The 17,091-nt window shown below is 44.1% G+C and overlaps 1 protein-coding gene across 1 annotated transcript in view; it reads left to right on the top strand.

Annotated features, from left to right (window-relative positions):
* The window catches only part of efnb3b (ephrin-B3b), a 78,696-nt gene that overhangs the window by 56,789 nt on the left and 4,816 nt on the right, over nucleotides 1–17,091 (top strand). The window contains exons 3-4 of the mRNA XM_068308561.1: nucleotides 11,114–11,206; nucleotides 13,836–13,898. Coding sequence (XP_068164662.1) covers nucleotides 11,114–11,206; nucleotides 13,836–13,898 — 156 coding nt within the window. The remainder of the gene's footprint in view (nucleotides 1–11,113; nucleotides 11,207–13,835; nucleotides 13,899–17,091) is intronic.

Genomic DNA, 17,091 nt, shown 5'->3' with positions numbered 1-17,091 from the left:
CTGTAGGCTCGGCCTTTTCTCATCATTCGCTCATATGTTCACCCTCCGTCTTCCACCTCCTCCTTCACAACCTTCTGCTTTCCTTCTTAATTTAGAACGCCCTCCCCTCTCCATGCCGCCATCTTCCCACTTGCTTTGGCTTCCTTTTTCTCCTGCTGCATGTCACAGATTGCTGTTGCGTTCCTCCCTTCAGACCGTTGACCCACTTCCCTCTTTTTTTTTAATGTGTTGTTCCTAGCTTCGAGTTTTACCAGACGTTTGTCCTTCAGTCGGGTAACTTCTCCCCCTCCTGCTCACCTGCTCCACCATTTCTGCTTTGCCAAAATTAGTCCAACCTACATATAAAACCCAAATAAAAGGAGCCGGCCTGCCTTTATTTAAAAATCTGTCCTTCACACATGTGTAATGTCATCTAAGAAATGTATTATTGTCCTGTGATTGATGAACACTTTCCTGGGTGATGTCACTAAACTGGATGCTCGTCAATATTTAATGGATCCACGCCAATTTAAAGGTTTGTCGCAAATGTTTCTTTTTCCATTTGTAAGGTTTTATGCAACATTGAAGGATTTATTGTGGTTTTAGAAGACAACACTGAATAACATCATACAATATCAGCCAATGTCACACACACAACCTTAATGACCATGGAGGACACATATACACGCTCAACACAGGCAGTATGTAGATCACCATCAGCCACAAAGTTGATTCAAAGTCATTTTTATGAGGGAAATCTGACATCTCATCATCCCGGAGACACGTTTGGGCTTCAGGTTGAGTTTTTTCTGTGAGTTTATATTCTTATGGAAAGGTTCATAGCCCATGGCTGAGAAGACTGCATCCGGCGAGGGTCACCTCCTCCGTGTCTTTGTCGTGTTTGCAACGAGCTGCTGGTGCTGTAATCCTGCAATGACAGACAATGTCACACTGATGCGCTACCTGAGAGTTAGCCCCTGCAGAGAAGGGGTCGTCAGGTAGGTCTGAAACATAAATATGGTAATTGAAAGGAGAAGGATATCACTGCAGAGGAGGGGAAGGCAGGGGTTCTTCATGGAGAGTGATTGCTGCAACAAACTGCTCTTTTTCCCTCTCCCTTTTGAGGAAAGAATGACAAAGTGACAGGAGGTGTGGGACTGCAAGCTAGACGTCGATGCCTCCTGTTTTCCCATTCAGCGTGCAAAATTAATGCTAAAATTGAGACCGTAAATCAGGATAATGTGGACTGAGGGCTTTCATTTACTGATGGTGTGCTCAGGCTCATCTGTAAAAGTGCAAACCCCTGTGTTCCTCTGTGGAATTGTGCTCACATGGGTGCAGAACGAAGGAACTAATTGGCCCAAAAAGACAGGATTGATGATGGGAAGACATTCCTCAGTTGCTATTAGTCACTCCTGTAGTTTTGCATTACCTGCGTTGTGTCTGTCGACTTTTAACTTTTACAACAGGTGAGCATGAGTCAATACGGCAAGTGTTTCACTATCTGTGGAAGCTGGCTGTGCTTACATTCATTCTCTTAACATCCATATGCTTACAACGCGTGTGTCCTCGTTTTATTTTGATTGATATGGTAGGTGATTATAGGTGAAGGTAGGTAGGTGAAGATTTGAAATATAAAAAAGAGAGAGAAGACATGCAGGAAAGGGTCATATTTGGGACTCACAGGTGTGGCAGCCACTAGAGGGTTGTGTCCTTGGGATATGAGACGCGCCCTTTACCTTTACACACTGCGCTATCTGCAACCCAGACTTATTTGTTTCATTCAACAGAAAAAAAAAAGGAGGGGTAACAAAGTGTTAGTGATGGACTTTGCTGGTTTAACCCAGATCCAGATAGCCGCAGGAGGAGTGGACAACCGGAGGTGTTTCGTTTTTATTCTGGGAGCAACTTGGGAATAGGAAAGGCTGGGAAAAAAAAAAACATGAGCACAGAGCAGGAGAGACGGCGAGAAGCAACGATGGGACTGGCGCTGACCCATTTCTCCAGGCCTCCAATCTAGTGGCTGATATAATGCAGAAGGGCTACCCACACGCACACACAAACCTTAAGATGGACACATGCCTCAAGACACGGGCAGATGTTAGCGCAATGCAAGCTGGGTGCTGCAGCCAGTCAGATATTGTCAAGTTTTTACTTCTCATCCTACGTTGCTTTAGTATCACCTCAGCTGGCACTGGGGGGAAAAAATGACATTCAGACGTTTAAATGTGATCATGAACTCGGCGGCCCACTCATCCGCCGCTTCTCAGCCCCGCCGGTGTTGGACTGTGTTACATACTGATCCGCATCTAAAAAGGCTTTGCATTGCCTTCTTAAAAGCCTTTAAAAAATCTGTGCTGTAGAAGTCGCTCAGGGATTCACTGATAAGCATTCATTAAGTATTGATAAGTCATTGAAGTATTCATTCAATATGCATGGAGGTGCACTTGACAGGCAATGCAGGGATGGCAGTTTCCAGTAGGTTTGGTGAGTTTAGCGGGTAGATATAGTCTGAAAACGATGCAGGATGGCCTCGATGGCCTGGGACGAGAACGTTGACCCAGTTGTGAAGCAACACTGATCATGACTGTCCTACATGACTAGCACTTTAGTGACGTTACACAAGGCTCATCCACCCAGTCGCTAGACCTCTTTTTAATGGCCCCGCTCTCTCTTTTCTTTTGCCTTTGCCTTTTTTCCCCCCTCACTTTGTGCCTGGTTCTTTCTTCGGGTCCATTATGCATGCCTCTGCTCTGGCAGTCACATTTATTTGGCAGGGATTATTTTCTGAATCGGGCAGTCACACTTATTATGTTTGCTCGTCCGCAATTTGTTTCTTGTCATTTAATTAACAAGAACACATGGGGAGGAAGAGCCTCTCTGTTTATGCCTACTGATGACCTCATTTCCCAATACCCCCCCTTCTATCCATATCTGAAAATGACCTCCCACCTCCCCCTCTCATCCCCACATACCGTATGTATGTATATATATCTCTTATAGAGGCCGTAAGCGGCTTTAGAGGGTCATGTGTAGTTTGTGTGTTAATGCGCTGAGACACATTGACTGCACTGCGGTCGACAACCATCATTAACCCGCTGTGCATCAAACTGAGGGATCTATCAGACGCAATCACACACGCACAGTGACGCACATAAACAATCACGGCCTTCGTACGAGAATGCATGGGCAGTGTCACACACATACAGCATGACAATACCCAACTGGATTATCAGAATGTCACGAGCTGTGCTGTCTAATAAATCATGATATGGATTTAGTGGACGGGAAACAGTGTGACAGATAGCAGCCAGCATTCTCAGGCGCCAAACGATGTTTTCTACCTCACAACTAAACCGTAAAATGGCAGAGGATCTGTCACAACTAATCATGCTCCCTCTCAGGGATGCCATGCTGTCATGCATGCGTTTGTTAGATGAAGAGATCAGGTGCGTCCATCGCTCCTGTCCTCCTGTTTGGAACCGTGATGGGCGGGACGTGAGGAGGAAGGAGGGTAGAGGCTGCTGCGCCATGGCCCAGTTTACTGCGTGTGTTTTGGTGCTGGAGGTTAATACGATGTGATTCCAAGTCGCCCACCCTCCAAGTGCATGGGAAATAAAAACAAAAAGGAATGGTGGAGGTAAGGGAGAGAGCCTTGGAAGAGAGAGAGGGAAAGAGGGGTGACTGTAATAGAACAGGATGGATGGAAAGCGAATAACTGCTGAGAATTAAAATGTCATCGAGCACAGAGGAGAGATCAACCGTGCACACAAGCAAAGACACTGAGATCATTTTCTGTGTGTGTGTGTGTGTGTGTGTGTTGTCTGGGTATTGAGGTGATGTCTCCTCTGCGGTGGTCCGTGTGAAATGGGCGGTTTGCGTGAGATTCCAGCCTGTGTGTCTTTTTTTGGTCAGCATGTGACAAATCATGTGAATTCATGTTAGCCCACCGCTTTCTGGTTTTCTCTCACGCAAACACATGGGTCTCAAACTCACAAGAAAAAACTTAAAAATGCTGCACAAAGTTTAATGTTCCAACAAGTATAAATGACATTACAGTATTGCATTACAGTATAAATTATTGTGGGTTCACTTCAGAAATGAATCAGCTTAGATTCCACCATGAGAAATGTGGCTTTAATTTGTTCCTGTAACTTTACGTAGTTGAGAAAGTGAAGTCATTGTCTTATCTGACACTTTCGTTGTAGCGTGGGTCAAAAGAAGTGTTAAATCTGATGTAAACAATTACAAAAAAATAAAGTTATCAGTAACTAAACTAAACAAAGTATCACTTTTTCATGCTTTTTCCCAGTCTGTGCACGAGAATTAAGAAACAAAAGAGGCCAGAAGTAGATCAGTCGTCAGAAAACATCCACGCTGCTTATATTTAAAGCAACATTTCAACAACACAAGCCTTCACCTCATGAGACAAGCACATATATCTTGTCCGGTCTCCAAACCGCACACATACCACCATCGTGACGAACGGTGCCAAAACATGCAGACGTGTTTTGTGTTGGTCTTGTTTGTAGCTGGTCCCGTTTATGGATGAAGTGCTGCCACATCACAGTCAACAGTGGGTCTTTGTCTGCAACAATAGAACAAAAAGTCTGCACTCGCTGCAGAAAAAAAAAAAAAAAAAAAAAAAGTTTTGGAAAATATCAAGCCACATTGGAAGTAATGATGTGTTGTGTATAGGAGGTGGAATGTGAAAATAATACTGCTGTGTGTGTTTTTTCTTTCGAGGGGGGAGCTAAAGTAATGCCCGCTCTGTTTGGATACACAACTTAATGCACACAGACACAGACTCACATACACATACACACACACACACACACGCACACACACCCCTTTCCTCGCAGCCACTGGGAGGTAATGACTTGTGATAGCTTTGTTAATGTGTCATAGCTAGGTTATAAAAGTGCCGTTAGAGATTTATGAAGACGTTTTTAGTTACAGGAAATTTCGATGGCGAGTTCCAGGATTTTTTTAGAGCTTGGACGTGTGGAGAAGGATAGGGAGCAAATGAATCCTTGAGGTTTGCCTCGAGGGAGGGGGGGGGGATCAGGTTTTGTGCTCTCCATCATCTAGATGACACACATGGAGCTCGTAGAGCCTCCAGATAGTCAGACCTACAGATTTAAACAGGAAGGCGACTGTAAATCCCACCTCAAGTTCCCCCCTGTACCACCTACACACACACACACACACACACACATACACACACACTTCCTGGTCCTCCCAAGCAACAAACTTGCTTGATTTGAGTTGGGGTTGCGTTCCAAACGCCAAATAAGTGGAACTAAAGAGAGCTTTAAGGGAAAAGCTGTGAGGCAACAAACTGGTTTAAGGTTGCTCACATGGACTTACACAATCACACACACACACACACACACACACACACACACACACACACACACACACACACACACACACACACACACATGCTAAGCATGCCCCCGGTGTTCACGTATGAAACACGACACCAAACGCCCACATGTGTTGGCATCATCCACGATACACTTGCATCTGCGAGTATGGCGTTCCTTAACCCGACACACTCATTGCTCCGTTAACACACCATCACATGCTAGAGGCGAGCATGGGAACATGAGATGGCGTGAACCAACCAGTTTTGTTCCTCCCTGGATCTTGTTTTGTTGTTTATTCATTCCATTTGATGTTTAATCGGCTCTTTTGCTACACACCGCTCTGACATTTTTGCTCCCTTTAATCTAGCTGTCATCGGGGAAAAACATGTTCCCACTTAGCGCCAACCGTGTGTGTGTGTGTAATTTGATTTTGTGTGGTACAGTAGCTAGCTTGGTATGTTGCGATCGCTTGGCCACACATAGAGCATTTATACACAACGGCAGTACTTAGACAGTTCCACCTTAATCTCTTCCATCATAAAATAAACCTAGAACATGACATGCGAGACGTTAATCTTCCTGGCGACTATGGAGGAAAACCTAACCTCTAATTTATCCCCTGTTGACCCTTCTTCCTGCCAGTGCATTACGTATCCTTCCATCCTATGAAAAGTCATGCTATACCATAATACATTACTCATATCATTCACATTTAATTTAAGGTCTACAAGCATGATGTGTGAAGGCTTTCCCTGGGTTCTGCTTGTCAGGCTCTACACAGTTCACCATCCCAAATGCCCCGAGGATGACATAGCCACTAAAATGTTTTTCTGGTTTGTACAACTATGATTCTGAGTCAGTTCAGTCTTCTAGCTTCATATATTTTAAACCAAAAACTCATGGCCTTGGGCAAGCGGACCCCTCAACAACATAGGATCTCAGACCATAGTGACAATCAGCCAGTTAATAACTACACATCTTCTAATATTATTTTGTGGTGAGTGGTTCAACATTTAAACTGAAGACTGCCTGATAAATCCACTCTTGCCTTTTGTGTATTTTGACTAAAATGCCCTCAAAGCCCCGTTTTTATTCCCTCAAAAAAAACAAGAAAAAAAAAAAAGAAATCATATTGCACCAAAAAACTGCAATAGCATATTTTCTAAAACCTAGAACCAAAAAATATATGGAACCAGTAATTTATAACCGCTGCTGTTGTGACGTTTGAACCAAGCGAAATGCGAATGGTGTCCCAAAGTAGGCAGGAGGACGTGATGGAAATGACAACATCAGCCTGTACACAAATTCACATCACTCACAGGGGTGTTTTGCTGCTGGAGGCCGGCTGTCACTCAACATGTTTGGAATATATTACCAGGGTGGCAAAACATGTTTGTGGGGGAGGGGGGTTGACGGTCCACATGGGGCTGAGCTCATGCAGACGTTGGGCTGAAGTCTGTGAATAAATGAACCGTGTGACTCGTCTGGAGTTATCTTCCATTTCTGCATAGCGGCGCTCCGCCGTCAGCCGCCATAATGGAGGCAGAGAGGAGGCTTGGCCCAGCACTGACCTTGGTAATAAGAAGAGAGACAGAGAGAGAGACTTTCTGATCTGATTCACACTCCCTCCTCACCCCCTCTCCCTCCTCTTCCTCCCGCCCGCCTGGCCGCCCGCCTCCCTCGTGCAGAGCGGCGGCGCTGCGCAGCCTGATTGAGGTTGACTGCAGTATTATTTAATTAATTAAGTTTTTTCCACTTCCTTCATCTCACCCTCCTGTCTTTTTGTTGAATGTGGGTGGCGGAGAGATGCCCTTCCTCTCCTCTGTCCTCTGGTGCTTCACATCCCCCCCATCACTGCTGATCATTGTCTCAATTACTCATCCCTCGTCTCCCTCCGTGCCCCTCTTTCTCTCTCCAGTCGTCTTGCTTTCTCCACTTCTCTCTCCCTCCAAACTGCTCTCCCCCCTCACTCTCCTCTCTCCTTCTCTGTGTTATAAAGTGGTGGGAAGAATTTTGCTCCCTCCATCCCAAATCTCTCTATCATCCTGGGTATCATCTCTACCCATCATCATGATTTTACAGATGTTTTACAGATTATTTCCGCGTTGATGTGGTGATACCCCCCACCCATCCCCCCATCAAGAGCAGGGTAATTTTGAACATTTTTGGTGTGAAGCAACCGAGATTGGGTGGGGGGGATATTTTTGATCCAAGGACAATGCCGTCCTGATCACCTTGATGGTTTTATTCCTGTGAAATTTGCTTTCACAGAAATTGGGGCACCTGTGACACACCCCAGGGGTGGAAGAGGATTTGGTCTGATGGGTCACTATTTGAACAGAAATTGACCTTGTGATATTTGTGACCTGTTGATTATGATGATCAAAAAAAATAACTTGCATTTGCAGAATCACATCTGTGAAGGCTGTCCTGGTCGATTTGACTCCCTAACTCTCCCTCTTCTTTGAGTCCATTACTGCTCCACTTTTCCATAATGGAGACATTAGAGTCTTTTACCTCTCTGCTATCTGTCATGTCATTTAAAGTCTTTCTTCATGTTCTGTTTTTAACTTTTACTTTTTTCTACCTCTGGACCCACCCACTCCCTTTCTTGTATCCACCGGGATCTGGGTCATCTCCATCGTCTTCATCGTCTCAAATAGTCTCCCGTCTCCATCATATCGCCCAACAGCTTGTCACAACCAATCAATCTCCCTGCCTCAACTCTCCTCCATGGCCTCCTTCTCTTCCCCCTCCCCTTCCCTTGCCCTCATCTTCCTCCCTTCCCTCATCCTCCGTCACCTTCTTGTCTTCCTTTGTGTGTCAGGAGTTATTACTCTCAAAAGTCCCAGTTGTCCGACCTTCACCCTCGGATCAGTTGGAGGTATTTCCGCCATCATCCATCTATTCCTGAAAACACAACTCCTCCATTCTATTCATAATCTCTGACCCATCTTTACCCACCGTGCCCTTTGATGCTGAGGGTGAGACTATCACTTCATCACTTCATCATTTTGTTTTTATTTGTTTCACGCTTCAAGATAGGAATATTCTGGTCATCAAAAATATATTACCACAATTTATTAATATAAATAAATGATTTTGTTCAATTGGATTCAATTAGTTTGGATATTTGCGTATATTTGTCACTACACAATGTTGTATATCATGTAAATTATAACATCTAAATCAAACATAATTATAATTTAATTTTGATATTACCTGCTGTAATGGATATTCAGGTAAAATATTTACATATCTTTTTCATTATGTGTGAATGATTCTAGTATTACTTATATATGACTTCGACAAAGACTCTGAATGAATGTTTTGTCTGTCTCAAAGTACACAATAATTACATTTCCCATGTGGAATCACTTTAGTGTGTCCGGCACTTTACCCTGCTGGATTTTATAGGCTGTGAATATGACCTGATTCCCTCATGAATGTCTGTTATGTTGTACTTTAATGAGCACTAATAGTGACTTTATTATATTTGTATTAAATCAACATAATGGGCCATAAAGCCTTTAGAAAATCCAACTTGTTTTAATAAAATTAAACCAAATAAATGTTGGACAGCAATGATGTTTTTTTTTTTTTTTTAAAGTTTTTATTTGTGTTATTGCACGTTATTTCAACATGTTTCACTCTTAACCGCCGGCCTCATGCTGGAGTGTTCTTGTATTTCTAACCTAAATCTCACTCACTTCTCCTCTGAGGTTTGATTGTGCCAGTCTTCCAAGTTCTCATTTCACTCTCTTTACTAAACAAACCTGTCGTAAAAGGCTTGTTTCAGTTTAATGGCTCCCACCTGTCCTTGATTGTGAACAAATTTCATTCATCAAAATGTGAATGAAACGTTAAAAAAATGAAAAACAAGCTAATGAGAGCAAACAAGAAGACCTTCCATTCCTGCTGTCAGACAACAGCAGACAGAATTACTAACAAGCAGAAACAATTAGATAACATTAATCTACGGCTGCTAATGAGGCATCAGAGAGTGTTTGGCGCAACGTTTGATGTCAAAGCTTCCTTTACTCGATGCTTTCGGACCGCTTGTAAGAAAGACATGTTTTAGAGAAAGACTTCTCTTCTTCTCTGAATGCTATTATTATGTCAGAATAAGTTACAAACATGTTGCTTCATCCGAGCAGCTCCAAGAAAAAATATTTTCCAGTGAAACATTTCAGCTCCGATGAAACCAGAGTGTATAACACTCGTTTTATTTCCATTTATTTGAACTTGAATGAAATAATTACGTTTTTTCTTCTACATGAAGAAAAATACTGCAATTTTAAAAAATTCAGTAGCATAATAAATAGTGTAAAGCAAAAAAAAAAGGAACTAAAAAGCTTATTTTGGAGTATTTCATTGAAACCATCTTTTTTTACATGTGTGTATATTCATCCGTTCTTGTCTGCTGGATTTCCACCAGACTGCTGCTTGCCTTGACCTCCGCCTGTTCTCACACTCCTGTGAGGATGGAGGGAGGGAAAGGATAGTATTAAAACCACTGCCTCTTTTTCTCACCTCCCTTCTCATATCCATTCTTCACTCTTTCATCCACTTTCTGCTTCACTTGAGTTGAGCTAATCTATAGCCTGGAGTGAGTTGGGGTGGGGGTAAATAATTCTTAATATTTCTTGAAGGATACGGTGTGAGGGTTAGCTCGGGGGCTACAAGAGGGAAAATAAGGACTGGCTGGTGGTGTGTCCATGGAGTTGAGGTTGGTTGGATGAAGGAAGGAGAAGAATGTTTAACGTATTTGTCTCATGATTACAGACAAACGTCAGCACAATTCTATTTTGAACAGTGAGCACATTTAAATCAGACCAAAATGAAGTAGGGTTATCTCTCTTCTCCCCCTCCGCTGTCTCTGTGTCCTCAGCTCTCCGGTTCTCCTCTTTGTTTCTGCTTGATCGTTTCATTCCGATTCCATCTGAGTTCCTCCTCTTCCTCGGCCTCTGTGACCTGCACACCAGTGATTTTTAATACACCCACTTACTCGCTTTACGTAAGGAGTGCCAGACCGTTAAAGGGATTCGTGCTCGCGATGCAGACAGAACTGCTTGACCTGCTGCGTCTTCCTTCAGGCTGCAGGAGGAGAGGAGCTGATTGGTTCCTGGATAAATTCAATCTGACAAGCACGTCTCTGTTGTTTTGCCAAACAACTTTAATATATATTAAGTCTCTCATTTTCAGCATCAGTCCATAAATAATTTTTTCATTATTCCACTTGATTGAAACATTCATTGTGTTAGAGCTTCAACTCCCCTCACAGTCTGTTTTCTAACAAATCAGGTCCAGTTTCTCTCCACTAGAGCCATTTACTTTCATATGCACCCTTGATTGGATTATTTTGTTCCATCGGTTTAATCATCTCTAAATCACCCCCCTCTTCTGCATTTCTGCAGCCCGGGTATAAATTGCTGTAGACTCAAAATGGTAGAATCCATGTGGTGCAGCAGGGGTGTTAATGAATTCCAGCAGATTGCTAAATGAGGACTTATTAAACTGCTGCCGCCTCATAGTTTGACATTTCAGAGCTTCTGGTGTTTTAAATTGCTGCCTCTGCAAATGTCACTTGCTGACTCTCTGGAATGGCAGGCTGCATGAATAGGAGCCATTGTTGGTGTTGGCTAAAGACTGAGAGGGAGGGAATTTGTGTGTTTTTAACGGATATCTTTCCATGCAATGTGTGTCTTAGTGTGTGTTTTTTTGTTATTTGGCTAATTGTGCAATATTTTTCCTCCCTCCAGCTACGTCAGATGGGACACAGCAAGGCCTGGACAGCATGAGAGGCGGGGTGTGTGCCACACAAGGCATGAAGGTGATGCTGAAAGTGGGACAGAGTAAGTGTTCTGGCCTTTTTTTAAAAAACATTATTATCTCTCACACACACAAGTTTACGTAAGGAGTGACGACGTCTGTGTGACGACAGGAGTCAATCATGCTTGGGCTGCTTCTCATACACATTGATTTTCATGCGTCGCACACAATCGACTCACTTAACACACACAGGTTCCTGTCCCTCATGTCGTCATCGTCATCATCACACGCATGAATGTCACTCCTGAGCATCTTGAGTCTTGGTAAGTGAAGAGAACAGTGTGGGATCAGTCAGATCGAATGATCCCTTTTGTCTTGAGATGCTGGACACACACACTCACACACACTAACATGCTCACAATCAAACCTGCGTATTACCTTTGCAGGAAAATTCATTGCATTACTTTGACATATTAGCGTAGGACATGCCTGGGCAAACTATGGCCCGAGGGCCACGTCTGGCTCTTTGAACACCTCTGTCCGGCCCACGTGAGGCCAATAATAAATTTCACATGGAGGCAATTGATTCACTATGGCAACCGCTGAAGGGTAAAGTCGAAAGGAGAAGAAAAAGAAGTAGAATTTACTCCAAATATTTAATTTAGTACATTTTACAATGTAAGAAAATTGAGCAGAATTAAGTTGAAGCATTCACTGGTGTGGCCCTCTGGCACAATTCAGGTTTCTCATATGGCCCTTTGTAAAAATGAATTGCCTACCCCTGGCGTAGGACATACATATGGGTGCAGACACTCTAACTGGAATGTACCAGCAAGCATATAGAAGAATAGAACACACACATTTCCTCACGCGGCTGACCTGCCAGCTCAAGCCCGATAACAAAATGACTCCAGTCTGCATCAAACCACTCAGTCGGTGATTTTTAACGACTCGTGGCCGCACACACTCCTAATTTGTTTGGGAAATATTCACAGTGTACGACCCCGACATCCAAAAAAAAAAAAAAAAAAAAACCCAGCAGAAAAAAATGGGGCCCATTTAAGCTTTTTTCACTGACCTGCACATTCCTGGACATAATAGGCACCTGTCCTTCACATGACCCACCCCCACCCCCACCCCCTTCACATGCGTGGACATGCCTATTTCTGTTTCTTTAGCCGTTCCAGTGTTATCAGGGCTTGTGTATTGTAAGTGCTTCTCCATCAAAGAGCCAAGTGGCGCTGCTGTGGCCCTTATCCACCTGTAACATCAGCACAGTCAGCTCGGCTCAATTGAATGCCCCCCCCCCCCCTTTTTTTTCTGCCACATGGGCAATCAAAATGCTGCCTACCCCTGTCACATCAACAGAAATCTATGAAATCCCAAATCACACTCAGCCTTTATTTGACATCTTCCTTTCCCTTTCCACTCCGTCCCTGTTTCATCCCCCGCCTGTTCCCTCTGCGTTCACCTTATTCAGACCCCGCTTTTCATTCAACGTTGCTCACGTCCTTTTCAAATTCCCTTTATCCCCGTCCTCATCACTTCCCTTTCATTTTGAACGCTGGCCATTTCTCTTCCTCTCTCCCGTTTTCCCCCACTTCCCCGCGTCGTCCCGTCTTATCTGTCGTGCGACCTAAAGGTCACGTCCGCGTTGTTTGTTGTCTAAATAAGCTGCGTGCTGCTTCACGGCGATCTCTGTGGAGATATGGCGCTCTGAAGAACGCACACCTTTGCCCCACACTCATACACTGACCTGCTTTCTCTTATTTTATTCATCATCTATCTTGCTTCCTCTCCATCTATGCTACACACACACATGCACACACACACACACACACACACCCTGCTGACCACACAGTAGTTTCTATTGATCCAGACCGCACCGCCCCTAACTTCTGTTAGTTGACTGTCATGAGGGTGCTGCCAGCCAATCACGTTACACTTCTCTAAATGTCAGCATCTATGGGTTGATGGCGGGGCTTGTGCACACACATTCATCAGTTTGGCGCATGGACGTGATGCAGTGTGTGCTTTTGTGTGTTTATTGTACCGTTTCACCCACCAGCATCCCGGTGGTCATGTCAATTTTTCTCTCCCCTGTTGCTGCGACGACCAATAGCCGAGTCTCTTCTTAAATCGCTGCAGACACCGTAGAGCTAAATTGTCACATCCTGATATAAAGCTCTATTCTTCCCACATGCTGTCAGCCAGGTGGCTCTGACGCGAACAAAATAATTATTTCCTGAATCGTCTCATTTGAGAAGGAGTGACAAATCAACAATAGCTGCGGTGCTGTGTGTGTGTGTGTGTGTGTGTGTGTGTGGTTGCACGTGTCACGTAAACACGCTTTAATGCCATCACCATTACTGAGGGCTTGTGAGACAGATGGCCTGATTTAGAGACTACAGATTACAAGCTGTTATGGCCTTGTGTAAATTCATTCTGGCCAAAACAACAAACGTTTTGTCTTTAGTTTCCCATTCAAACTAATGTAAAAGTGCTCATCCACGGCCCAATCAATATGTGCTCTCCAATAATGGGGATGGAGGGGAAAGAAGCCTTTATTAAAGCTCATCTGCTTCTCTCTGACTGACTCCACGTTTGTGATGTCGCTCATTGGCTCCACTACTGATAGCCTGGGCTTTGGTAGCAGGTAGAGGTCGTCTCCGTATTTCCCTCATTCGGCTCACCCTTATTTTTCCTCCACAGGCCCATATGGGCTGCCTCCGAAGAAGGAGCCGCCAGCGGGACGCACCACCAACAGAAACCCAGGTAAGCTGGAGACCAAACGGAGATAATCCTCAGCGGATCCATCCGTAAAATGGATGGAGGGAATAAGCAAAGGCTGGCAGATAAAAAGAAATGCAGCAGGGAGAAGGAGGAAGGGAGGGAGGGGAGGCAAGGAGGGAGGAGGAGGCAACAGATGGAGAAAATGCAGCGGTGACATCTGTGGATCTCTCTATTTAATTCCATATATCTCTCTCTCCTCACTGCTCCCTGTCCCTCTCTTCCTCATCTCTGCGCCTGGCTCTTCAAGCAAAGTGCTGCGGGCGTGGAATGGCTGGCTAATAGCTACCTTGGGAGAAGGACAGAATATGAGAGACAGGGGGAAAAAAGAGGCAGGAGAAGAATGGGAGAGAGGGCAACGGGAGAAAGGGCCAGACCGGCGGCGACATTTCAAGAGAATTATTATTGTCATTAGTTTGGGTGCCCTGGATTTGGTAGTTCTGTCTACAGAGAGAAAGAAAAGAGATGAGAATTATGGAATGATGAGCGCAGAGAAGAGACGTAAGGGGCTGTTGGAACAGAATGGAGAGAAGTAGGAGGCACATAAAGGGGATAAAGGAAAGAATAATTGAAAAGCAGGGAATAAAACAAAGATTGAGAGAAGCTTAGATTCTATCATTCACTGGAGGAAAAAAACAAAAAAGATGGATATTTATTTTTCACTGTATTCCTCTCCTTTTTTGGTGACTATTTGTCTTCTGCACCGAACGTGTGAATTAGGCAATTCGCACATTGTCCAATCACTTATCCGTAAATCACGTTGGTCTGACTGGGCTGATGTGATCCCACACATAATAGAGATTCTACACTCTCTGGATTAGGTCACATTAAAGCACACTCACCTGAAACCATGTTAACTCCTGACTTTTGCCGGCATGAGTTGTAAAATCATCTCACTGAAAACACGCTTCTTCCCCACGGACTCACAAAAGACCAGATGTCACGCACAGCACGCTAACTCCCAGCTTGCATTGGTGGTAGAGCGATTTGCAAAAACGGTTCAGCCATTCTGCAAGGTTCATTCACAATAACCTGCAGATTTTTCTTAGGATTAGCAGAGTAGTGCAGGATAAAGCTGGCTGTTGTTGTTGCACTGGGGATATTTTTACCTGATCTGATATAGAAGCCAGGAACTCTGTGTACCTACCTTCAATGGAAAAAATAGTAGAACCGAGGCTTAACGCAGCAAATGAAGCGATCTAATGGTTTTTAACACCTCCCACCCACTCCCAATAAACCTGAACACAGATATGTGTGTGTGTGTGTGTGTGTGTGTGTGTGTGTGTGTGTGTGTGTGTGTGTGTGTGTGTGTGAGTGAGTGAGTGAGTGAGTGCATACTTGTGTGGAATCAGGCCTATAGCTTTGATATTAGCTTTAAATCACATTTCCAATCTACCTTCTTAACATCATCCAATGCCAATCTCATTTGTAACACCTGCTGGCTGCACTAATGGCAAGTCAGAAATAAAATAGTCCAAGTGAAACTGCAGGAAATATTTTATTTCAGCTTTATTGACGCAGATGGAAAGAGATTTTTCTAATAAGCTGTCTTTTACTTTAAAATATGCCAACTCTTCATTAGAGACCCAAACATAGAAGGGAATGAAAATGAGGCCGTCAGGACTGTATCAACAGCGAACCCCCTGGTGCAAATCTAGATGGGGGCCATTGGTGCACATCAAGCCATTCTGGATTAGCTTTTGTTAAAACACCAGGGGTAGAAGGAGACAAATGAATTTAGAAAAGAAATGCCAAGTAGTAGTGACATCCCATCATGCATTACAGTTACATTGTGCTTTATAAGTTATGCGTGCTGAATATTTTATATACAGAGTGTCAATGAAGACACTCACTGATTCACTTATTACAGTAATTTGACAGAAACCATATCCAGCTGAATGGAAGTGATGTCACACCTACAATTACTTTATATGTGGACGACACATTGGAAATAGACCTGGGAGGGCATCTGTCTCTAAATGAATGATGGTGTCACCTTGACCTGCTTGAAACCCACAGCTAGCCAGAGCTTAGGTGGTAAAAGTTTTGTACAACTTACCGAAAGGTTGGTGGTTTGAGCTCTGGTCCCTCTACTCTGCATGCTTAAGCAAAATACTTAAGCCCCAACTTTCTCCCCGGGCATTGTGCACTGCATCCTTGCTGATGGGTCAAATGGAGAGAACACATTTCATGACCTTTTGGTCTTCATTATTATACGTGAAAATAAAAACTTCTTCTTCAATGAAATAATTGGGAGGCAAGGCCCAAGGGGGAAAAAAAAAAATCAGACTAGTGTGATGAAAAAAGAAGCACGAGAGGGAATAAGGAATGGGAAATGGGGTTCGAGGAGAGGAGATGTGGGAGGAGAGGTGAAGGCAGAGGGTATATTAAAGAGAGCTGGTGAAAGGAAGTCATCATGATGGAGATGGAGAATGGTGCATTGAGGAAGAAAGTAGGAGTGCAATCGACATCAGCCCAGCGCAATGAAGTTCCAGCTGCAGAGAGATGATGAGTTCTTACATGTATGTGATTGAAGACATGTGTGTGTCCATGTGTTAGAGCCTATTTATCTGTATATGTATGGGCAAGGTAGGTTATTAGGACTTCAATAACCCAAGGATGCGGAGTACCACAGAGTGAGGGAGGGCGAGGAAGCAGGGGAGACAGTCAGGGAGAAAAGAAAGGGATGTGTGCCAAGAATAATGATAGACCAATCCAGGGCTCTATACAGCAGCGGCTCGCATTACTGGCCTTAACCAGTTTGCTACACACATTCACACGGTCCGAGGCCAGAGCTGGTCCAGCGAGCCCCACCTCCAGCCTTTGAACATACAGATGCACACGGTCGTACATGCATCCAGACCATCACCCACCTGCTGAGCTGCGACCTGAGCTCCTGCAGAGAAAGCGGTGAAAACTGGGGGCTGTGCAGGTGTTAGGTTTCAGGCAGACACACAGACGGACGAAGCAATCTTCTGACAAACATGGAGATGGTGTATGATAAACAGACAGACAGGCAGGCGGGAAGTCCACTAGGCCGGCTGTATGTGTGGTCTGGTGGTAGTAGCAGAGTGGGATGGCTCTTTGTGTGGCATACTTTAAGGCTATGTAAATACAGTTGTTAAGGTTAGGGAAATAGTGTGCTACCTTGATACATGTGTGGCTTAGCCAGGCTGTC

This window comes from Antennarius striatus, chromosome 23 (genome assembly GCF_040054535.1).
Source record: "Antennarius striatus isolate MH-2024 chromosome 23, ASM4005453v1, whole genome shotgun sequence".
In the NCBI taxonomy this organism is placed as follows: domain Eukaryota; kingdom Metazoa; phylum Chordata; class Actinopteri; order Lophiiformes; family Antennariidae; genus Antennarius; species Antennarius striatus.
Note: the sequence above shows the minus strand (reverse complement) of the source record. Positions and strands in the feature narration are given on the sequence as shown.